The sequence below is a fragment of the Prosopis cineraria genome, unplaced genomic scaffold (genome assembly GCF_029017545.1).
Source record: "Prosopis cineraria cultivar Desert tree isolate PC_DT_omini unplaced genomic scaffold, ASM2901754v1 PC6, whole genome shotgun sequence".
NCBI classification, from domain to species: Eukaryota; Viridiplantae; Streptophyta; class Magnoliopsida; order Fabales; family Fabaceae; genus Prosopis; species Prosopis cineraria.
In genome coordinates this window covers 42,511,853-42,537,969 of record NW_026555337.1, presented here as the reverse complement: position 1 = coordinate 42,537,969, position 26,117 = coordinate 42,511,853, and the positions used below count along the sequence as shown (strand labels likewise).

Here is a 26,117-nt window from a genome sequence, read left to right as displayed (position 1 = left end):
AGAAGATAAGTGATTACATCTCTGTGGCATATGGTAGCCGAGCTGTGCAATGAGCGTCCGAGCTCCATGGATTGGGGAAGATGTGTTGGCAACAGTGGGTAAAATTATAGCTTGAGTCGTGCTTAAGGACACTATCCTTAAAAGCTATTCCACCACACCAATAGATCGAGCGACAGCTCCTCAATATTAAACAGACTCGTCCTGCGAAATAAACAAGGACACAGAACAACAAAGACTAGCTAAATAAATACTCAGGCAACACAATATAGTATAGAGTTAGAGGAAAGAATTGGCTCAAAAACTCAAGAGCCTGGCACTGGAATCACAACACTCCTTAGTATTTATAGACAAAATGAGACAACCTTTGGACAGCTTGAAAGCATGATTTAATTAATAATTTCATGAACATTATAGCTCATTACACTAATTCATTCTAGCGGTTTCTAAACGTTGCATTTGAAGACAATGAAAGAAATCAATTTTCAGTTTTAATAGCCTTAAATAGTGTTTAATATCATTAATACAAATATTTATTCCTTTTAAAATACTAATATATATTTTTAATATATCTAACACGATGATCATTCCTGTGCACAAACTCGTGCAACAGAGATGAGGTTGAGATGAGTGATGGGCGTGTGTGATGAATCCGTGCCCCTGTTCCCGTTCTTCGATTTTGTTCTTCCCTCTTCTTTCGTGAATGGCTCCACGGAAGATGATCGCGTGTGCATGATTCTGTTTCTCTATTTTCTTCTTTGCTAAATAGTCAAAAAAACTGATTTAAAATAAGAAAAATTTACCAAATTAGCCCCTAAATATTTAAAATCGCAAAATAATCAAAAACTAAATCAATCTAATAAAATTGAACAAAATAAAATCTTAAAAATGAGAATAAAAATTGCCCAAATAATAATATGTGACAAAGAACTGAAATTTCAAATTAAAAACAATTAATTCCAATAAAATGTATAAAATGATCAAAATACTTCTAATGTCAAAACTAAATAAAAAATGAGTCAATGATCAAATTCAGTAACCATGCATATAAAGGTCTAAACTAATAAAATATGGTCACAAATATAAAAAAAATATACAAAATATGTAATTTATCATTCATCAATTGTCTCAAATTTAATTCCTAAATTTAACTCTAACGGGCATATGTAAATTCTATTGTAAAATTTCCAATCAAACCCATAGTCTCATAATTAAGTTCCTAACAAAATAAGGATGTTACATCTGCAACATTAGTTATTATATTGTTAAATATTCGTAAGGACTTAATGGTCATTGATATGTATATAAGCTCTATTACTTTTTATATTAATTCCATAAAGTTATGATTAATTTTATATAAAAATGATTTGAAGGCAAAAAAATTATAATAATGAGCAGGACATTAAATCAAAATGTTGTAAATTATTTTTCTTTTCTTTTTTTGTTTTTTTTTGTTTTTGATTTTTTTTGTTTTTATTTTTTTTCTTTTTGCGGGAAGCACTAAATGTTAATGTCTATAAATATAGGATTACTAAGAATGTTGTAGTAGGATTAGATTTCGTTGTTGTGATGTAAATGTTTTGGAAGCTTTTGTACATTAACGTTAACATCATTGCCTCTTCTGACCTCCATTTGACGATCATCTCCAACATAGACTATTTCGACGGTGTCTTCATCAACCTTTAAAAATGAAATCTGGCATCCAACTCAACTAGGGTCGCTGGGATCCAATGCCTAAATCCCCTTCGCGCGTTTAGCTTCTGATGTGCTTCTACCTTTTCTCATTTAAGTGAAGCCCCAATTTCTTTCTTTCTTGTTTTTTTTAACTTCTGTTCACATAATATCTAACTTATTATAATTTTATCAACTTAATAACAGAATTAACCGAGTTATATATACATTAGTAAATTTAACTGTCAATGATGGCAAACAAATGAAACTTAAGGGATTATGAGCAACCAAAAAAAATATAAATATTAATACCAAAACACGTTAAAAATATAGAAGCAATAGTTATATTTTTCATTCTTAAGTTATCATAACAACATCTATATTTTTGGGGGTTGCCAGCTATCCATGCAACCATGTTCCGTTTCATCAGGTTGCAATAGCCGTGACTTGTGGCACAACGCAAGAGAGGTTTTATGGTTATATGAGAAAATATCAATATATGCAGTTAGAGGGAAAAGATTGCTTTAATGCTATTTCAATTATCAGACTAAGAAGTTGAAAACATGCTGATAGATAAAGTGCTGCTGTAAGCACATTCTGTAATTATCTGATTCATTCATTCTTAAAAGTTAGGCTGATTTTTTTGTAGCCTGATTGAAGTTTACTGCTGACTGACCTGTACATTTTTGGTGATTGTATAATTTCATTAGTTCAGTTTCTGAACCATGTCTATTTGTATGCACTTTGTGCTCCAATCAAGTTTAGACAAACAAGATAATACTGCTCGGATTTTCTAAAAAGAAAGGGGAAAAAGAAATTTAAATACACCGATGGATTGCATGCTACAAGTAGTGTTTTGACAAACCTAGGATTTTTTATGTTGATAATATGATACAATGGAGATGAACCATTTTGCACAATTAATTTTAAGGGGGAAATCACTTCTTCATTTCTCTGCTATAATAACAAGCACCCCATTGCAAGGAATCAAGAATGAATGAGAATGTTGGGAGACCCATCTTATGCTATAAAATCTTTCGCCTTCATTCATTTATGCTAGCTTTTGACATGTAATGACAGCAAATTTAATTAGACCTTTCTTGTATCCTTCCATCATCAATGGCATAGCCAACGCTCCTCTTATGGTTTTGAATCCTGCCCCAAAAGAGTAGCCACATTCAGATCCACCAAATGTTTCAAAACATGAGCAAAACTTAGTAAAGTAGAGATTGTCATCAGAAATTATCATTAACAAGGGTATGCTTGCCATTTGCCAAGCACAATCTAGTCCTCATTTGAATCACATGTTCTGCTCAGATATTTTCAGGTAAGTGTCATTATACTATGCTGCGTTTCTAATCTAGGTCATTTTATTAAAAGAAAAAAAAAAATCTCTAGAGATAGAGAAGGTAACGGAAATTCAAACCGCTTCATAAAAAATTATGGATTAAGTTATTCAAGAATAGATTATAGACTATAATATATGAATGATAGATGTTCTAGCAAAAAGTAGGTTTGACATGTGTTGATCGACGGATTTATCAAAGATATCTAAAAAAAAATATTGTTAACTACTACAGATTTAAAAGGTTACAAGGCAAGGGAGTTCTTACCACTGCGCAAGAGTGATGTAAGTCCTTTCCATGTCAAAACTGAGCGTATGACTGCTGGCCAAAATGGAGCCACAAAGGGAGACCAATCTGCTGATCTGATGTTCTGCAACAGCAAGCAAGCATGTCATATTTGCACAGTGCACACAGAACCTTATATCGTCCATGCTCCATTCATAGACTAAGCAGGAGATAGGTCATGTCATGCCCAAGACTTTCGTGAACACGGAAGACTAAGTAACCACATGACTCTCCTCAATAACTGAGTTCCATCCTTAGTTAACTACCTGAAGTGACAGAGACTCAAGCAATCTGACATAATCAGCAGTTGAGCACCAGGCTGGGAGATAATATGAATCACATATCTTTTTCAGGAGATTTTCCTCCCACGGCGTCAGAGATTCTTCAGAAGGGCCGATATCCCTGTGGCACCATGTTGCGATTATTATTGTGCCACCCGGTGCTGCTACTCGAGCTAACTCACCAACAAACTGTCAGTAGGTTGTGACATGAAGAAATTGATATGAGATTACCACTTACCAGCACTTTGAACAAAAATGGAGATTCAAGCATACTTGCCATGTTAGTGTCAGATGGAACTAAAGAATTTCATAAAGATCAGTCCATTCATGCTAAATATATACTGGAAGAGAGAAAAGAAACCTTTGCTTTGTCAGGCATATGTTCTCCACTCTCCATGGACCACACCAGATCAAACTGCCCATCGAGGAATGGTTGCTTTAAAGCATCTGCAACTTGAAAGGAAACCTGCTTTCGCAGAAACAGGAAGGTAAAGATGAAAAAGGAACTACATTGAATACATCCTATAAAAAAGAAAAAGAAAAAGTCAAAAACGTTGGTTTCTTAAAATTTTTTTTTTTAATATCGATTTTAGGCAGCAAGCATAAAATGATTAATGAGAAAAAGAAAAGATAAGAAAAGAAGAAAAAAAAGAAAAGATCAGCAGAGACCTGGTCAGCTAATCCTTGGGCAGCAGAAAGAGCGTTTGCTCTAGTAGCTTGAACAGGACTTAGAGTGATGCCTATGCTCTTTGCCCCAAATTTCTTTGCCATGTATCTTGAACTGCCACCTATGCCACATCCAACATCAACAATAGCCTTGGGCCACATGGTTGGGTCCTCTAGCCGTTCCGAGATGAAACTAGGAGTTAGTGCCCTTTCATCTCCAATGCACAACATCATATTCAGAGAAATCAGGACTAAGGAGTAAGTACCCAATTCCAACTCCTTTTAGTTTATTGTGATATTTACAGGCTATTGATCTATTTTTTAAGGAAAAATAATAATAAGATTGACATAATCACTTTTCCAAATGAGAGACGAAAAACGTTTGGCAGAAGAGTTGATGAAACGGGTTAAAACATCAAGACTAAAAGAAAAATTAGTTGCTGAAAATAAGCCTCTTCACATAACCATTTTAATATTGCGTAAGTTTTGAGTCTTGTTATATCTTCCCAATTTTTCTATAATCTAAATTCATTAAAACAAATATATAAATAGCTTGTTCTACATTTTGCCAGCAGGGTTTTCATTGACTACAACTTTAGATTCAAAATTGCCAAATTCCAGTCTCTTTCTTTCCCTTTTTTTTTTTTTTGGCTTTAGGCATGCTTCATTGGCGATTAAACCAAGAATACGGGTTGGGTTGGTTAGGCTACTCGTTCAAACGTTTTTTTCCTGGCTTGAGCTTTAAAAATTATAAGCTTTTTTTATGTATTAAAGGACTTTCGGGTCTAACCCATATATGCTCAGGAAAAGCACAGACTATCCGTTTAAAATCGTTTTATTTTATTTTATTTTTTTAAGTGTGAAACGCAAAACACAATCGAGTTTATTTCTGTTTCCAACTTCAAACACGAATTTCAATCTAACAACAACCACAAACAACAAAAACAAAGCTTATCCCACCAAATGATGTTGGCGATATGAATTATATAATGTCACTGTACTTTCTCATCAATAAGTTTTTAAAAATATTATTAATTATTAATATTAATATTAATTAAAAAGTCTCATTCAGAGACTTCTATAAGTGTTCCTTTTGTCATCCTCAACCCCAGGCATTTCAAGCTAATATAATAAAAGGAGAGAGTGATAATTAAAGACTTTCTAAAAAAGTTAATACCTAATACTACATCAAAACTTTTAAAAGATTTTCAGCATTGAAATGTAAGACCATGAGTGCTAAATTTAAAAACCTAATTATGATGAGATCTTGATTTGACATTAATTTTTGGGAGGATGACAATTAAATCCCAAAAGAAGAAATTTATGACAGTTAAATTCTCAACAAATTTTGTTAAAAAAATTAATTATAAATATCAATTCAAACAATTATAAATTTAAAAGTTTCAATTGTAAATAAGATATTTCAATTCTACATATAACAATCAGCTTACAATTTGGATTTCCATATTAACTATTTACAAAATTAGTTTGCAATTCGAATTCCTATTTAATTTATAATTAATTTTCAATTCGGAATCCTAAATATCATTAATTTATTCTTTTCGACTTTACTGTCATTCTTCCTTAATTTTTAGTTAAAATGCACACAACTTTAAGCAATTGCATATGACCCCATCATCTTTTAATGTTTAAAATTAACTCCCCTAATATTTAATTTTATTTTTCAAAACTCATTACTATTAATTAATTGCTATTTTATTAATATTGCTATTAGCATGTCATATTAATGTAATATATATGTCAAATGACATGAAAAAATATTTTTTTATTATTTTTTAATACAATTTAAAGAGGGATAAAATTGTAATTTTTGACATTTAACACACATGACGATGCTCTTATTTCTTTTAATTAAGTAACATTATTCTTATAGCTCACGGATAACACAATTAAAAAAAATTATAATTTTATTATTTTTTATCAATTAAAATAACATTTTATATTAAACAAATGAAAAAAAATTTAAAATTGTTTAATATAAAATGTTGTTTTGATTGATAAAAAATAATAAAATTATAATTTTTTTTTTTAAATTGTGTTACTTATCAACAATGGGAATAATATCATTCAACTAAAAAAAATGACACCATCGTCATATGTATTAAAAGTACAAATTATTATTTTTTTTCACTTTAAATTGTGTTAAAAATAATAATAATATTTTTTTTATATCATATGCCATGTGTATTGTATTAATCTTATATGACAATAAATATATTAATAAAATAACAATTAATTAATGGCAAGAGTTCTGAAAAATAAAATTAAAAATTGAGGGGGTTAATTTTAAATGTTTATAGGTGAGGAGGTTTATATATAATTATCTTAAAATTTAACGAATTTTATATATTTAACCTTAATTTTTTTATGAGGCTCTTCATTGTCGTTCTCTAATATAAAAACTGAGGGCTTGTTGATAATCCAATATTCTGTAATCTTTAATAAAAAGAATGAGAAATTTGACAATATTGAAGTCACCACATGCTTAAAGGAATTAAACGATATTTAATTTTGTTTTACAATTTGAACTTCTGAAAGATTAAATATTAAATATTATGTTTAAAGAGTTGAATTTGTATTATTATATTGAAAAAACATAATCATTGATGTTATAGTTATATGGGATCTCACAATCTTGCTCAAATTATAGAAAATAAAAATATTAAAAAAAGTACAGAAATTAAAAGCAAATCAAGCTGCAGGGATGATAACTGTATTTTCGACGTTATATTTGAAGTGCAGAGACTAGATAGTACCAGATACACCAGCAAAACGAAGGGCCTCCTCAATCATCCGGACCTGAGCAGCCCGGTGGTCGGAAACAGAAACGTCAGAACCGGGGTCGTAAAAGCCGTGATGCATATGGTCACCCCAGATGTCTTCCCAAATGACAGAAGACTCATCATAGAACTCAGCGATGCCCTTCCGCAGGAACTCAGGGTCCATGTGGCGGCTGCTTGCTCTTGCTGCAAAGCGGGTAGAGCCCCAGGATCTGGATCTGAGGGCGAGGGTTATACTGACAGGCGTTTTACTCGGTGTTGCGACTGATGGAAAAGATGAATAGGACAAAGGACTGGAGCATAGGAACGCGGTGTTGGTAGCAGTCATGGCTCACACAATACCTTTTTCCTTTTTGGCCTTTAGTCTGAACTGCGATATGAACTCGCTTCCCTCATTGCTCGAGATGGGGATACAAGCGGGTCCGCCGTAAAGGGCCTAGTCTTCATGGGCCCGATTTTTAATCTTAAGGTTTGATTTTTTAAATTTTCATTGAATCTTGAGAATCACTCTTATTGAAAGTCTAATTTAAAAAAAAAATTAATATTATAATTTAATGTTGTTTTTTCATAAAAATAATTTAATTTAATTTCATAATATTTAATATTATAATTTAATTTTAAAATTTAATGAAAATTAAATCAAAGTCTTACGTAATCTATAAAATAAACAAAAAATTTTAAAATTTAAATATATGTTAGTTGATGTTATCATAATTCACAATAAAGTTTTAAAAATAAATAAATAAGGAATATCAATATAATTTTCACAAAATAAGATGAGAGATTAATCAAATTGAAATCTTAAAGTGAGTATCAAATTAAAATCTCAAACATCCATGGCCTAAAAAAAGGTGCATGCCAAAAGAGAAATTACCTGAAAGTAAAAGAATAAAAAAAAAACCAAAAAAATAGAATATCAAAAGGGGGACACCAAGTCAAGAGACACTAAGTCAAAAAACAAGATGGAGAGGTGAGTCAAGAGAAAGAGAGCAAGAAGGTGAGCAGAGTGACAAGAGAAAGAAGTGAGAATAGCTAGATGGTAAGAGGGAAAGATTGAGTAAAAAGACGAAAAGAGTTATAAAACTTGAAATGATAGAATGCTTTTGATTTTTTTTTCTTTTTCCAAATGGTGTGTTATAAGGTAGAAGGGAAAAATAGAATAAGCCTTGGAAGGCCACCCACTTAAGTTTTTTTTTTTTTAAGGCTTATTAGAACGGGCCTAGAAGCTTAATAATCCTAAAAATTTTGTATTTTTCAAACCCGAAGCTTTATTTAAATAGGGATTTTAAGTCCAATCCTATAGATATAGCTCTTATTTATGACTCTACTCATTACCTGAAACCTCTTATTATTGATAAATAATAACAGTAGTTATAATTATTTATGCGATACTTCATTTTAAAAAGTACCTCACCAGTGGGCAAGAAAAAAAAATTTAGCACCTATTTTTTATTTTTTAAAAATTTTTATTTCTGAAATAAAAAATATTTTAGAACTTATTTAGATAAGTATTTTTCATTTAATTATTTTAAAATTATTTTAATTTTTTATTTTTAAAAACAAAAAAACAGAAACAACTTTAAGTTTTTTTATTTTATTTTTTTATTTTTAAAATACACTTTGATTGTTGAAAATTATAATTACTTTAATCAATTTTGGTTGTTAATCATCACCATTAACTACCTATGACTTTTACTATCAATTCAATTTTAATTCTAAAACTATTATTTAATTGATATAACCAAATATATTTTTGGTTTATTTTATTTTAAAAATAATTTTAAAAACTATACTATAAAATAGTTTTTAAAAATAAAAAATAAAAGTAGAAATCAAACAGGCCATTACTCTCGCCGCATTCGTTTCAAAATATATAATATTAGATATGTATTATATATATATATATATATATATTTCAATTATATTCTCATTTTATTATACTCTATTCATGTAATTAATAAAAAAATTTCAGTAAATCAAATGTTATATTTATTATAATCATAAGTATATGAAATTTTTTAAAAACAATTAAAATTTTAACTAATTTTTTTTCTAAAAATATAAATTAGTTAATAATGACTTATTTCTCTAATTATATTTATGAGTAACTTTTAATATATTTTAAATTTTAAAATTCATTAATTGTGTTTAAAAATTTGACAAATTGTTAACATTGTCTTTCTTGAATATATAGTACCTATATGTGTGTGTGTGAGTGTATATATGTATGTATAACTTCATCCTTATTGACATATATAGATATTAATAATATATTTTCTCTTACCTCTATTTATTAGATGACAAAAAAATTTTTGATAAAAAATTAGTGATGTAATTTATAAATAAAATAAAAATTTTTTATCTTTTTATCTGATAAATAAAACCAGAATGTATGCCTCATTTTTCTCATCCTCTTTTAGCAACCCTTACCCATACCCGCTATTTGGATCCACTCAATACTCTTTATTAAATAATAAATTAAATAAATAATTTATAAGCCAAATGGACGGACGGAATTACGTTCCTTACCTGCAATTGTTTGTTTTTATCTCGAAGCAAAGCAAGAAAGAAAAATCACTACCAGATTCCCCCCCTTTCCCTCTCCCCTTGATTGAATGGCCTGAGCATAAAAAGCAAATTAATCAAAATAAAACACATGTATCTTACCATAGATCTCGAAGTCTCGAACCAATCATAAGCAAAACTCAAATCAAAATTTAAAATGAAAGACGTGAGGATACTGCAGACCTGACAACAAAATGTATATACGCAAAATAAAAATTTTAATTAGTATATACATACCAACCTGTTTGGCAGTAATTTTACGAGGGCTTGCCAGAAGAGCCTGACCTAAAAAAAAATGATGTACATTATTTCTAAATCAAACAATGGATTTCTAAAGTCCTTCACTATAATTTTCTTAGAGGCAAGTATTTAAAAATAACAAAAATGAAGAAATAAATATGAAAAAAAAAATGAGAGACTTGTATGATAAAAGCAAACATAATACTGAAAATAGTATAAGTAAAATTACATGAAATAAAAGATGAAATTTTTTTAAAAAAAGCATAGGCACGCAATTACTACTATTTCATAAATACCTGGTGCTTTGTTGGTTGCTAAAAGCCTTGCTACTTTTTGCTAAATGCATGATATTCTAAAGGAAGTATGTCAAATTTGTTGAAGAAGAAAGAGTCTGGTTTTGTCAGACTATGTATTGAAGCAATTGGAGTGTTTTTGAGTCAATAAAAATTAGAATTGTTGAAGAGATTGGAGAGTTTGGCATGTATGTGGTGACTTCTTTTATAAGCATAAAATAACACATTTTTCTCGGGCTTGATGCTTTTTAAGGATCATTAGCTGCAGTTTTCTCCCCAATTTTATCCACCCTTTGTCATTTCTGAAGTGGTGTATCAATTCTTCTTAACCCAAATAGCTGAGCTTGGGACTAAAATTAAATTTTAGCACCAAAACAACCTTTGTTAAAAAAATCAATAAATAACTTATTTTTGAAAAAATTTCAACTATATATTACATAGGTTTTTATCTCATTTCAAAATATAATATTAATTTACTTTATCCCATAATATCTGTATTAAACAATAATAAAAACATGTTTTTTTTTGGCCAACGATGATAAAATATGTTCAACCTTTTCATCGTAGTATTATTTTGTTAAAATTATAAATTTAGTGTACTTTTTGATTGGATAAGTTTAGGTTATGTCAAAATCATACAAAACCCACATGGATCTAAAGTGGATGCCGCAAATGCAATTATTAATGGCGTTAATGATGTTTTTGGTCAAGTTGGATTATAACTTATTGATGGCTTAGTGTGACATATGCATGTTATATAGATGACAGGGATAAAATTTTTAAAAAATGAAAAAAAAATTAAATTTTAAGTGAGTAAAAAAATATAAAAATTTAGTGTATTGAGTTATAATTGAAAATTGAGTTATAACTTTTATATTAGATGAATTAATCAACTGATAGAGAATATATAACTTAAAAATATGATTCAATGGTGGGTGAGTTAATTATATGTTCTTCTCTATAAAGTCAATGACAACCAAGGAAAAAAGAATGCATGTAGATAGTATGTGATGGTACGCATTCTCAATATCATCTCACCTCAAGCACTATAGAGATTTTTTCTACGGTTGACATGACCTATACATTTACCAATAAGGAATTAAGAGGCATTTAATTTTGTTGATAGGCAAGCTATTTCAGAAACTAGTAAACTTAGAGCTCATTTTTTTCTCTATTATTGTGTTTTAATTATAATGTACATCATCCAAACTACAATATATGTCGTTATTAATTAATTCACAATTTATAAAAAAAATTAATTGACACTTTGATTTCCTAAAAATGTCTATATCTTGTCATTTATGTCCTTTCAAGAATTTCTAATAACATGTGCATAGTTTTTAAATATTGAGTACTTAAAAGCAAGGGTATAAATGGAGAGAAACATAAAATTTATCCAATGTCATATATTTTGGATTAAGAAATGCTTCTAAAAAGTGACTTATATTATAATATGGAGGGAGTATTAATTGTATAATAAATTGAGTAATTAATTCAATTGTAAGTAGAGGTGGGAAAGAACTTTAGTTTTGTAGTTTTATGATTTTAGGGTTAAAGAGAAATTTAGCTCCTAAATTATAAGTCCAAAATATAACATCTTGAATTTTAAATCTCATATTAACAAGTTAATGAAAGGTAAATTAGAAAATTTGTGCATTAATTAAGTCAAGGGTATTTCCAGATGACTAATGGGCCTTTTAGACTTATTAGCAACTTTAGAATTGGGTTAGGGAGTGTATTACTATATTGGGCCACCTGGGCCCAATTGAAGTACAACACATTCATACTTGGGCCTCTATGCCATCCACCATGGAAGACTGCACAATGTGCCATATTGAATTGCTTAAAATTCTCAAATCAAATTAAGCTCAAAAGAAAGAAAGAAAGAAGAGGAAGAAAAGAAGGGGCAAACGGAGATCACTTGAGGCTCTGCTAATGCATTACTTGGCCATTATTTTGATGAGGTTTAAGGCCTCTAACCATTAAGGTAACCTTCTCCTCTCATTCCTGGTCACCACCATTACCTCTTCATATTCTGATACATCTTAGTAATTTCAAGATGGATTGTGTACTTTAAGGTCTCACTTACTAATCTATAATTATCTCCAAAAATCAAAGTAATTATGAGAATAACCCAAAAAGATTTTTAAGTTTGTAAAATTTTATAAACAGGATCCCAAGTTCTAAAACTTTCAAAATACATTAATATACTTTTACTAACCACAAATTCAAGTAAAATAAGTTCACGAAAGCATGTGATATAGTTTTACAACAAGGTATTTCCATTTTTATTAAAAAAAACCATTGTAATGCAAAACAACTTAGGTGCATCATGGTTTGTCACATGTGCGCTGTGGCACGTATACATGGCACATTGCACATTTTTTATAGCATTGTTGCTATCCAATGACAATAATTGGGGTGAACTTCTGACACGGCCCATTTTATGTCTGACATCTGATTGAGGTGATTTAGGTATTTAAAGAGAGATTTCTCTTAACTTTAGCTAATGGAACTAGTTTCACAATTAAATTATTTCTCAGTTAAAAGTTAGATAGCCTTTTCTCAAGTCACTCCTTTTTACATTTCAAACATAAATTGGGTTTTACACCCTAGACCAAACTCAATGGATTGTAATAAACCTATGCAATACACTACCTCACAAATTCAACACATCAAACACATTTTCAATGCTCAATCTCATAATCATAAAAATAGAAGAGGGAGCCTCAAATTCACAATCATTATAATCATTTCACAACAATCATATTTTCCTTACTTCTTACTTGTATTAGTATTTTGGCCCTTTTTATATCTCATAATTTACACATAAACACAACCCACAACCCAAAATAGATAGTTTAACATTAATCGACACATAATGCAAGTAAGAACACATGAAAAACTCCTAGTTGGAAATATCCTCAATAGTTATACACATATACTACTCAAAATAAAAGAAGCCTACATTTTTATGATCAAAATCCTAAGCCTAAATTTGTTTTTCTCGATCTTATCCCAATGGGCTAGCTCTTGTAATATAAAATAGAGAGAGGTGAGTACAACCATTCAACAATCAAGGTCTATCCAACTTATGCTAATGCATATCAATTAATTTAAATGTAAGAGGCAATCAATTATTTCACACATGTTATTCTCAATTTTCATGACTAATAATATCAATTTTCTCAAAATTCACAATATTCATTCACACAAATGGAAACATAAATTTCATAATTATGATATTAAACTTATATTATCTCATATTCTCAATATAAGGGACACAATATAAACAACCATGTGCCATTTATCATAATATATATGATCATACCTCCTTTTTATCATCTTTATACCTCTAACATAAAATCATAGGCTATAACACACTGAGATCTTCTATGAGATGAAACTACTCTAACCATTCACGCATGAGGGACTACCCAGCCAAGTTTACCTAACTCACTTTAAAAACATGGTTTCTCCCAAATCTCACATTATAGGGTATCATTCTCTGTAAACTAGCTTCCTTATTGAACAAGTGAAAACTAAAGTAGGTTCAAGTCCCTAATTACATAATGAGAGCCCTTATTAAACAAGTAGGATGATAAATATAAATGAATCCAAGAAAACCATCAAGCTCCAATGATAGCCTTATCACGTGGATTTTTAAACTCACTACTCTTCTTACTAGGAGAACTCCTGCATCTTATGATTATGTAATGCATAAAATGCAATATTCCTTAGCGTGCAAAATAGTCAATTCATAGGCTTGCTTAATATTATCATTGTACTTATATCACACATGATTATCATATAAACATATAACAACCAATCATTGAACTCCATATCATTTTACATCATCAAACTCCACAAAAATAACTTCTTATTGAACTTCACTCACAAAAATTCATTAGACTTCACAAAATCATAATACTTGATTTTCAAATATTTTATGCCACACTTATATTTCAAATAATTTTAGTATTTCACACACTTCAAATATAATGCATTAATTAATAAATCAATTAACACACAAAAATATAAGAAATATTTCTTTCTGTTACCTCAAACTTTTAAGAGGTCAAAGGTTTACCCCCCAAATACGTACTTCTAAAGCTTTCACAAAGCTTAAATGGTGACAAATATGATCATTTCACATTTTTAATGACAAAATTAATCATCAATATCCCTTTTTAGATAATTTTCAATATCTATTTCTACATTTCAACATTCTCACAGTTCAATCTCCTCATATACAAAGGTATTCATAGGGTTTATTAGTTTCTCTAACTTATATTAACTTCATTAAACTTCTAACTTGCAATTAGTGGTTTCTCATTGCTCCAACTACCTCATTTATGATATAATTTTGGGTATTTACTACCCCACAACTATCAAAACCCAGAATGCCATAAATGCTAGATTTAAATAGCTTAAACAACTTCCATTAACTCTATTTAAGTCAATGAGTTTGGACACATAGCCTCTATAAAATGAAAATCATCTTTTCTAACAAAACCTAACTTCCATATTTAAGGAAAATGGAAAAAGAGAGATTAATACTTAGTAGACTTATATCTAGTGTTTAGAAGCTTTAAAACACTCCTAAAGCTTCAAAATCCCAAGCCCTAGCAGAGCTTACTTGGTTTTCTCTTTCCTTCTCGATTAACTCTCTCTTTTTCCTCTATTTTTCATATCAGACTGTGTTTGATAAACTAAAATTGTCCATATGCTATGGCATGTAGTACAACGAAGCACATTCCATGTTTTGATGACTCATGCACCCTGGCATCTTATGCACACACCGTGGTATATGACATATAGCCATTCCTCTTTGTTTTTCTCACTTTTTGATGTTTAGGCAACCCAATTTCATTCTAGACTCAATCTTAAAGCTGAAATCACAACCTAAAACATTCGTTAACTCTCTGTAACCACACACTATATTAATTTATTTAATTAACCTCATTTAAGCAGCTAATTAAAGGTTAAATTTTTTGGGATGTTATGTGTACCTCATACAATGTGCCTTATTCAAAAAAGACTTCCTCATCTTACTATCATTTGGTACACAAATTCAATCATGACACACTATAAACCCATTATTATTAAAATTGAAGTCAACAATATGATCTTTCTATATCTCTTCTCTGATCCCCACAAGATAATCATCTTCCAACTTGGCTACCCTTAATTCTCTCCAAAAATTATTAGTGATAAAGATGGAATACACATTGAACAAGGTCATGTGTGAAGCCTCCTTATGTAAGCCCATAAATGCTTTGAGCAATTCATGTTCATGCACCATCAATCGAGTGATATGGAGAGTCTTTCGACTTAGCACATTGGCTACAACATCAGCATTTATAGGATGGTACTTCAGGTCAAAGTTGTAATTCTTCAAGAACTCTATCCATCTCTTTAGTCTCATGTTCCACTCTTTCTAATCCATTAAGTACTTCAAACTTTTATGGTCACTAAATACATCAAAGACTACGTGCATATAGATAATATTGCTAAATTCTTAAAGCGAACACTATTACTATTGCTAATTCTAAATCATAGGTAGGTAGTTTTCCTTATGCGGTCCCACCTATCAAGATGCATAGGCCACAACTCTTTCCTCTTACATTAATATGCAACTTAAACCTCATGATGACACATCAGTGTATATAACATATGGCAGATGTGAATCAAGAATAATGAACATAGGTGTTGAAGTCAACTTATTCTTAAGTTCATGGAATGCTGCTTTACATTTTTTTGTCCATAAATAGTTGATCTTTCCCAGTCAAATTAGTCAATGCAGATGTTATAACTCTTTAAAATTTCACTCTTATTTTTTTTCCCAATACAACTAAATAATTAACCCTTAACTATGGAGTACTTACCATAGTAGAAAAGTGTCTACCATAGTAGTAAAGAGTAAATGATATTATTCAAAACCCTATCATAGTAGAAAAGGGAAACCATAGTAATTACGAATAAAAATCATTTTTATAAAGTTTACCATCGTAGAAAGAATTTCTCTTATAATAAAATATTTCTTAAAATAAACTACCATGGTAGAAAAATAGTAAACATAGCAAAATAAACCTACCATGGTAATATAGAATCTACAAGGAAATATTTTTTAATTCACCTTAGTTAAACAAAGGTAAACTTTTGCTTAGATTTCAACTAAACGATCAACTTTTGAGGGATTCATCATATTAGTCACTATTGAACCTACTAAAGTAACATTAAAGGTATTTCTAACCTTTTTCTCACTTTAGTCTTCTACATGCCCTTATTCGATGACTTTGTGAGTATTTTTGCCACGTTTTTAGTCCACATCAGTGAAAAAATGATCAATATGTACTTAGATGTCATATAAATGGTCAATGTTTGAGGGATTTAATGGATTTATCACTCTTGCACTAATTTAGGTAATATTAGGTAATAGTATGGGTATTTTTGTCTTTTTTCTCACTTTAGACTACTAGATGTCTATTGATGATGACTTTGTGGGTATTTTGCCCCCCTTTTTAGTCCATATTAGCAAAAAATGGTCAACATCTATTTAGATGTTAGTTAAACGATTAACGTTTAAGGGATTTAATGAATTGATCACTTTTGCACCAGTTAGGTAACGTTATAGATATTTTTACTCATTTTCTCACTTTAAGCTACTAGATGTTCCTAATTGATGACTTCATAAGTATTGTTGCTGTAATATCCGCCTCCAACATTACTAAACACACAGGACACCAAACATGAAACACTGTTATAATAACCGAGATTAAACTAATCCCATAAAAACAGTTATCATAACTTGAGAGTTAAAAAAATATTTAAGAAAATGGGATCCTAAGAAAACCTTTTTTGAAAGATTATTTGAGCTCAAACTATAGTTTAAAATCAAATAAATAAGACAATAGAAGCATGATAATTCATCACATAAAAATAGTGAGTAGAACTGAACAATTTCTCAATAACAGGATACAGTGCACTGTGGCACAATGCATTGTCTATTGCGGCATACTACACAGAGGGAAACATCCCTTTCTATGCCTCACACTATGGTGCGCAACCACTATCATGACAACAATCATTGTCATGACAGCTCTCCAAGCTAACTTTCGGTGCATGTCATTTTGCCATATGATGTTTGATTCGAGTAATTCAAGTATCTACACATAACTCTCAGAGCCATCTATCTATTGGCATGGTCACACACCCAACCACTAAGTCAAATGAGATTTGGACACCTAAACCTAAAATAGCATATTTTCTTTCAAAAATCACTACCAAGGTGCCCCAAACTCCCAAGTCAAGTGCCAATAATTGTGGAACCACTTATACTAACTCAAATTGATCACAAACAACTTGTACAAACATTCAAATCACAACAACAACTCAGACAAGATTTAGCCACCAAAACCCCATATTTGACATAAATCTCGCTAAGGGTAAAATATACCACAATCTTTCAAATGGCAACACTAACATATAAATCAATATAAAACTAGTACTTGCACTAGTATCTCAATCTCTTATAGCCACAACAACACGGATACAAGATCTCAGGCCTAGATACACACATTTTATAGTAAAGTTCGTGCAAGTACATTACATAACAACACTGAATCTTAAGTTGGTATATGCATATTCAATTCATTACAAACCCAAAGTAAATGAAGGACTATAAAATTTACAAGCTAGTCCTCTCGATGCCTAATTGCACCTTCCTTTTCTTTGTCCCTATCAAAGCCTTAACCTATAAAGTATAACCATGGAGTAAGTTAAGAACTCAGTAACAAAATAGTCTAATCTAACTACTCATGTGTGAGAACAGTTTATGTGTATGCAAAGTGGCATTACAAAACATGTATCAAGTCATATATATACATATATGATTATAGTACGATATACATGATCAACACACCACCTTGTATCCTCTTTATATCTTTCGACTACATCTGTGGGCTAACAACTTGATAGAATCAAGTCCATGAGATTGGACTGGCCCAAACTCACCATTAATAGGAGGCAGCCTTGACCAAAAGTGCCTTTGCCTATTATGGACCACAGATTCCCCCTGTCCTCGAATATTAAGGGTGTCGATGCCTAATCTACATTACGTAGTACTAGGACTTTCAAACAATATAATACTGAGCACTGGGGCCTCCACAGTGCTAGTGTACCATATGGATTTTCAAACAATATCCCAACAATACATTAGGGTGAACTCCCACCCTCTCATAATGATCATACCAAACATGCTCAATGCTCCAACACATAGTCATAACATATAAATTATTACAAATTCTTATTTATACCTAGATCATAGAATTTCATAAGTAGTTATACATAAAAATAACATTTAGCTTCCAAATATTAAAACATTAAAACAACTTTTTATTCCACTTCACATAACTGCAAAATCATAATTTCATATTATTACTATGCTAGACCAAACCAAAATATTAACTTTGAATTCTAATACACTACCATTTAAACACAAAATGAGATATTAGACAATCCGATTACTTCAATGCTTTTGTCACTAAAAAGGTTATCGTGATCAACCAAAGGCTCCACATGTATCTACTAGTATCACAATGCTTGATCGAAGGCTAATCTACAAGATTAAACCTTTAATTGTCAATTCACACACTAATTACCTAATTTATAACACAATTTTTGGTACCCACAATACCTAAAATTTTGATTTAGCCACAATAATTTTCCTAACACGTTCCATTAATTTTATTTAACACCCAAACATATAAACAATACCATTCTAATACCCAAATTGGTCTTAATCACCTAATTTCTACCTAATGTTCATCCAAACCCTAACTAACAACTCCACATCATTATATAATTCATAAATATAGGTTTAGAGGCTTAATTCAACTCTCCAATATCTTAACTAAGGCAATAAGTTCAATTATTACTTAAGAACAATCAAAACAAAGCTCGAAAATACCCTAAACTTTTAGAAAAATTCATATAGAGGGAGAGGAAGAGGTGTAGAAAGCTTACATAAAGCTAAATCTTGCTCCATATGCTTATAAAGTGATCCTAATGTTGAGTTCTAACACCCACTGGTTGTCTCCCATTACCTCCTCGTCTTCTCTCTTTCCCACTTCTCATATTTGTGCATAATTTTATGAACTAATAAATACAAAAATTTACACATGTACCATAGCACATTGGCTTGTCCGCCACAATGCATAGCATGGAGAACTCCACATATGTTTGAATCTCTCTTTCTATGCCACAGCCTGCTTGAACTTTAATCTATCGCTCTTCTAAGGCTGTCCAATGATCTATTAGCTATATTAGTCTCCTAAAAATACCATCAGACAATAATTTATCTAATTGATCAAAATACCCTCATAAACACTAAAAAAATTCCCAAAATACAAATCTAGGATGTTATAATTGCCCCTTTACCTTATATATTATATCCTAGTCAAATGGGCCCCATATATATTTCATCTTCCTTGATCTCCTTAAACCACATTTCCCTATGGTTGTGCCCTCATTCTTCTTAATCTCTCTCTCCCTCTTACCCATCATATGCATCCATTAATTGAATCTCCGATAGACAAAGTGAATCAATCAATCGAATCTTTATGTTATACATAATAAGAGAGAAGGAAAAATGAACAAGAAAATATGTTTGCTATTATTCTTGATGATGATGATAGCTTTAGAGAGAGAGAGACTATGAGATGAACAAGCAACTTCAAAAAAGGTTAATGATAGCTTCACCACTGTGTGAAGTGATAGATCGTTTGACTATGTTATTACCAGCTTTACTAGCTCTATCACTACATCGTCCACCTTCTGTAATTCTTTGATCGCGTTCACCAATAGTTTGTTTACCCACATCCTACTGTTTTTGTTTTCATCCTTAGTCTAAATGATATCAAATGATTTAGGTTGGTCTAGGTATATTAATCTCAAATGCTATGGATTTCTTAGTTTTTTAATTATTTTTTAAATAGCTTTAGTAATTTCTCCAACAAAGTCTTTCCCAGGTGCTTTAACAAGTGTGTTCCTTAGCCTCATCATCATTACCACCACTTGGTTTTCGTTCAATAGAAGATGGGAGGCAATTAAACTACTAAACAAAATCACCAAATAAAGCTAGTTCTCTATTGATTTTTTTGATAAGAAGGTAATCTCACAATCCTGTTACTAATACTTGAATCACTATGTTCAGTCTTAGGCAAAGACCATTGCATATGGCTGTGGCTGTGAAGACTTAAGTGGGAAGCACAATGAAAGGATGGAAGAGAAGGAGTAGAATGAGATAGAGTATGGTTGTGGCTGTGGAGGGCAGGAAGCTTCAATGGACAAAAGGAGTGTTTGGTCCCAAATAGGGTATAGGAATTTGAGGGAGAGAATGAGAGGAGATAGAAGGCATTATCTAAAAGACAAGTATAAGGGGAGGAAAAGTTAATGGCTAATTTAGCAATACTTGGTGTACACCTAGCAATGACTATGAAGGATATAATGAATGTTTACCCCCTCAAAGAATCTTGACACTAGGGGTACACCTAGTACTCATTAAGTAAATGTTAGGGGGTACTTTTGCACCCTCTTTCATTTAATGGTGCTAGTGCCACTGGAAGAGAGCTTTATCGATATGTTTTCCTTTTGACCTAAAGATTAATGTCATTTATTAATCGTTACCATGGTAGAAAATGTAATATCTCTCACCCCACCCTCTCGAGGGTCTTTTGGACTGGGCCTACCCACATCACTGCAACGGAGGCTAACTTTTGCTAATGTGGTACTTGGTTATTCCTCACCCCACTAAAGATGTCTTTTTGAGCTTTCTCAGACTCAAACCTCTAACCTCTACCACCTCCAACCTCAAACAATATTAAAGTGAACTCCTACTCTCTCATAATGATCATGCCAAACATATGTTTAATAATTCCACACATAGCCATAAACATGTAAATTACACTTGAATAATCATTTTCACCATAAATTATACAATTTTTCAAACACATATACATATACATATATATAGGATTTAGCATAAAACTTTCAAAATTACAAATGTGCCAAACATAGTTGTCCAATCCACTTCACATAGAAGTTTATAAATTAATAATTATTTTCACTAAGAGTATACTAGTTGAAAATAATAGTTGAATAAAATTTTGCAACAACACACACAACTATCCAAACATACAAATAATAAGTTTAGATAATTTAGTTATCTCAACCCTTTTGTCTTTTGTCATAAAAAAGGTTTATCGCGGTCAATTACCAACTTCAAATATGTCCACTCACATAATACGTAAAATCTTATTTTAACACTCTCAACACTTGATTATCAATTATCACTCTAATAAATCTATTTTTAATCTAATTTTAGGTACTCATAATACTCAAAATTCACTTTAACACCCACAACACTTTTAATACATTCTATTAATTCCATTTAACACCCAACACACTGATAACACCAATCCTTTACCTACATTATTTCAAAACTCCTAAATATCACTTAAGGTTCATCCAAACCATAACAAAAAATTTCAAATCATTATAAAATCTATAAACCAAGGTTTAGAAGATTGATTTAACTCCTCAAGACCTTAACTAAGCCAATAGGTTCTATTACAACCAAAGATAAACCAAAATCAAACTTCAAACAACCTTAAAACCATAGAAAATTCATATAAAGGGAGAGGGGGAGGTATAGGAAGCTTACCCAATAATAATCAAGCTCCAAATGCTCTCAAAATGAAGTTGGGGATTAGCCTAGTAGCCCTAAGCTTAACCTCTGACGCCTCTTCTGTTTCCTCAACTCCCTCTTATGTTTTCTGGCACGCATCACTATTTAATTTATCCAAATTTTCATGGATCCACCACAACACATGGTGCGTCCATCGTGATAGATGGCACAAAGAGGCTCAAATACGTTGTGGGCCTCTCTCCATGTCATGGTCCATTCGAGCTTTAACTTAGCCATCTTCCAGGCTGTCTAATGATCTAAAAGCCATATGAGTCATTCAAAAACATCAATAATTCATAAATCACTTAATTTTATCAATTTACCTTTTTTAACACTTAAATTTTAAAAGTTTGGAAACTCAAGATGTTACAACTAGTGAACCATACTCTATTTCACAATCACAAAACAGAGCAAGCTCCCCTAACTCAATATCCATCCATCTCACCTTCTCGATGGCTATTTTTGATCTTCTTTTGTCACGACTAATGGCCCCCTCAACATCTCTCTCTGGTTCCCTTAAAATAGAGCCTTCATCTTTTGCTTCCTCTCATCTTTCTTGCACAAATATGCTTTCCTAAGAACCTGTTTTGTTGAGATAAGCCACCATTGAGAACCTGCAAGACCATTCATTTCAAAATCATTTTATTTTGAAATGAATGATGGTGGCGAAGAGAGGGTAGTTGCTACCAATGCTGACATCAAGCTAAAACCAAGATGGGTTATTCTCAAAGTAATTTCTTCTCAAAGCAAAATGGAGGAGGGAGAGTAGAGACCAAGATGATTGTTGGCAATGCCTTCACCTTCAACTTCTCTCTAAAGCTTCCTTCGTATGGTAGCCATGAGAATGAGAATGTACAAATAGGCTGCATCATACATGGACTTGGGAGAGATATAATGAAGGAGAAAGGGAGAGTGGGACAAGAGGGAGTAGATGAATGGAGCAAAGAAAGAGTTTATATTATAAAATATATTAAAAAAGTAGGACCCACTATATAATATTTTATAATAAAAATATTATAAAAGTTTAAATATGGGACCCACATAATTGGAAAAAGGGTAGAAGTTAATGTCAGGGGCGTAAGCAGTGAATTTTTTAGAGTTAAGTGGCAGAATTGACCATAAGTTGAGTTTAGAGTTATTTATGAATTTTCGAGTATAGTTTAGGAACAAAATTAATCCTTAATTCAAAAATTAATTTAAAGTAAAGTTTGATTTTATTGAAAGAATATTAATAAAATTTTAAAATAAAAAGGATTACGCAGTAATACAAATACTCGTGAAGGGAAGCATAATATGAATTTAAATTTAGTGACTGTATTTAATTCAAGTATTGAATTTTTGTATCATTTAAACCTTTAAAATTTAAATTAATAGTTCAAATGAACCCACTCATTCATTAATCTCAAATAGAGTATAAATTCAGAATTATTGATATAGATTTTAATGTTCATATGGTATAGGCACTCAATACCACTATCAAATACAGTCATTAAATTCAAGTCTCATAATTCACACAAAAATTAAATGGAGAATAATGGCAAAATTGGGTGGCGGCGAACGGAAGAATAGAATAAAACGGAAATGAATGCCTTAAAATTTAGCACTTTAATGTGTACACAGCTCATAATGGCCGAAAAACAAAATACAGCCCATACCATTAGCCCACTCTCAATAGCTTCACTTTATTATAATCCACTATGCTGCAAATAGAATTGGGACCAATGGTCTCAGAACTTTCTACTACTTGAGTATGAGAACATATTCTACGCCTATCTTAGCCAAAAGGCTGAGAAAGTTATCAAATGACGTAATTGACTCGTAATAACATGAAAACGTACCAACAATTCAATTCCAATCTAATTTGTAGACAGTTTCTTCTTTGCTTGCATCAGATAATCTTCCCTTTCATTGAGCCAGAGATCAGCAAATTCGCAATTCTTCCAAGTTTCAAACCACGGCCCTCCACGAGTATAATGGATAGCCTTGGGGAATGTATTTGGATCTTTCTCTACAACCTTATTATGACCCTCGAGAAAATTCCACACAAGTGGGATGGACCCAATCTCAGCATCCTCAAGCCATTGAAATCTATGAAGGAAAGCACCCGTCTGTGAGTTCACTGTGTCGGGAGCGAGGACACGGTTCTTGGGATGACCACAATTGTACAGCACCATGGAAGACCAATTCTTCCTTGGATACACGGTCTGAACAGCCCCGTCCATTTTTGTGGTCTCCTTTGGAGCATAGTCATGTTGAACACACATCACGGCATACTTATCATTGATCAGGTCCCTTAGTTCCTTAATATCTGCCAAGTACAGAAAATCGCAGTCCACAAACATTGCCCAGCCCTCATAACCGGCCAAGCACGGGGTCAGGAATCTGGAAAAGGAGAACTCGGTGCTCTCGAGCTGCCCTCTTTCACGCCAATACAAGCCCTTGCTCCTCAGATCGGACTGCTTGATGGGTACGATCTCCACAGGAATGGAAGACCTCTTGAGGATTGAGTGGCGACAGACCTGGTAGGCATCTTCTTCGCGAGGATCATAACCCACGAAGATCCTGAAGGGCTTCTGATCTGCGACTTCACCATTAGTTGAACTCATATTAGCAGATGATGAATGTCGCTCCTCCCTGTACAGATCGAGGCTTAAGAAATTAGTACAAACTAGGAACACCAAAAATAAATTGTCGTCTCTGCAAGGAACTATTCCCTGAGATCCCAGGTATTATAAGAAGCAAGAGAATAGGAAATGGGGAGTCAAAAAAAGTAATGCTAAATTCAAACCAGAAGCCCGATTGAGAATGCAGAGAGAAGCGGAACCAAAGAATTGAAAAGCAGAGAGCATGACCGTTGGAGCTAGGATTTAGATAATTGTGAGGTGAACAACGTGAATCTATATTATATACCCACATATCCCAGAACATAATAATTGCCAAAAATACAGCGGAAAGATCGCACTATAAACAGCGTCTAAATCCAATGGCAATGATCGGACCCGTTGATTTGCCGCCCCCGTTTTCCCAACTAGTCATCTTTTATAATCACTTAAAATTAAAATTCTTTTACTTAAGATTTAGACTTTTTCATTTAATTTATATAATATGGAGTCATTTGATTTAATTTTTTAAAATTACTATTATTTAATATTCTGGTTTAATAAATTTTAAAAATAAAAATATAAAAGTGTATTTAACTATTATAATTAGTTTTATTTAAAGTTCAAATTTTTAACACATCGGAAGGACTTTATTAATACTTTTTAAAAAAAATCCTTAAAAATAGAATTTCATTTTTGGAGGATTAAATAAATTTTTTAAAATTTATTTTCTCTAAATATTTATTTATCTAGACCCAAAATTAACCGAACGAATGTGGAACCTTGCACACAAATCCATATGCCCCCGGTGTGGGGTGGAAGAAAATAGTCACACGCTTGATCTGCTTGCATAGTTGAAAGGACAGATGCATGCACACATTTCCGTGTTTTCCACTCCAGCACGTTGCTATTTAATCCTCCGGTACGTTGCTTTCTCACTAGGACTTTCTCAACAGTATTTGTAAAAGTACTAATGACAATTGAAAATATCATAAAATAATTTTCATGAATTCACGAATGATACTCTTAAAAAATTTACCACCAACTTTTTAAAATTTATATTTCATTCACTATTTCAATAATTATTTATTTTTAATTATAAATAAAAATCATAATCCTTTTATGATATTTTCGATTGTCATTAGTACTTTTACAAAGTCTATAATTATTATTTTCTCAAAAAAACTTGGAAGAATTTCAATTAAGTACCAAAAATGTGACTTAATTATTAGTGAGTTTTAAAAAAAATTAAAACTTCAATTTATTTCAGGAATTGAAGTGAAAATAATTTCAATAGTAAAAAAATTAAAGTACCTTTCATTTATTATTTTTATTCAAAATGTAAAATTATTAATTGTTAATTTATTTACTTCACTTGTTAATTTGTTTACTTCACTTGTTAATTTATCAATATAAGTTATAAATTACATAACTTAACCTGTTTGTTCAATCACAAACAATAATGTCAGTTGTTAATTTACTAACTTTACTTATTAATTTATTAATATTAATTGTAAATTATTGACAAGTTTTATGATTTACAACTGATGTTAATAAACTAATAAGTAGAGTTAGTAAATTAACAATTGATATTGCTGCTTGTTTGACAAACTGATGTAACTT

At 31.2% G+C, this 26,117-nt stretch overlaps 2 protein-coding genes across 3 annotated transcripts; both read right to left on the bottom strand.

Annotated features, from left to right (window-relative positions):
- Window positions 1-2,477: 2,477 nt before the first annotated feature.
- LOC129312705 (probable tocopherol O-methyltransferase, chloroplastic) lies at window positions 2,478-7,450 on the bottom strand. Of its 2 annotated transcripts, none has more exons than XM_054955382.1 (6): window positions 7,024-7,450; window positions 4,250-4,461; window positions 3,942-4,046; window positions 3,566-3,769; window positions 3,282-3,384; window positions 2,478-2,823 (listed from the first exon to the last, which is right to left on the bottom strand). In XM_054955382.1, the coding sequence occupies exons 1-6, from the start codon at window positions 7,373-7,375 to the stop codon at window positions 2,720-2,722; spliced, it is 1,080 nt and encodes a 359-aa protein (XP_054811357.1). In that variant the 5' UTR covers window positions 7,376-7,450; the 3' UTR covers window positions 2,478-2,719. The 2 variants fall into 2 exon arrangements, with proteins under 2 accessions (XP_054811357.1, XP_054811358.1); XM_054955383.1 differs by having other exon boundaries at window positions 4,250-4,419; window positions 7,024-7,449.
- Window positions 7,451-23,465: 16,015 nt separating this feature from the next.
- On the bottom strand, window positions 23,466-24,854 carry LOC129313754 (protein CDI-like). The gene is made up of 2 exons (XM_054957120.1): window positions 24,683-24,854; window positions 23,466-24,528 (listed from the first exon to the last, which is right to left on the bottom strand). The coding sequence occupies exons 1-2, from the start codon at window positions 24,820-24,822 to the stop codon at window positions 23,751-23,753; spliced, it is 918 nt and encodes a 305-aa protein (XP_054813095.1). The 5' UTR covers window positions 24,823-24,854; the 3' UTR covers window positions 23,466-23,750.
- Window positions 24,855-26,117: the final 1,263 nt, after the last annotated feature.

Bases quoted from the DNA above. Each gene is read 5' to 3' on its own strand.
- LOC129312705 (XM_054955382.1), bottom strand. From the start codon at position 7,375: ATGACTGCTACCAACACCGCGTTCCTATGCTCCAGTCCTTTGTCCTAT. The intron at 4,047-4,249 runs GTCTCTGCTGAT...CTGCGAAAGCAG, and splicing joins CCCAAGGATTAGCTGACCAG to GTTTCCTTTCAAGTTGCAGA. The intron at 3,385-3,565 runs GTAGTTAACTAA...TTGCTGTTGCAG, and splicing joins TTGAGTCTCTGTCACTTCAG to AACATCAGATCAGCAGATTG.
- LOC129313754 (XM_054957120.1), bottom strand. From the start codon at position 24,822: ATGTTCTGGGATATGTGGGTATATAATATAGATTCACGTTGTTCACCT. The intron at 24,529-24,682 runs GTTTGAATTTAG...CGATCTGTACAG, and splicing joins CATTCTCAATCGGGCTTCTG to GGAGGAGCGACATTCATCAT.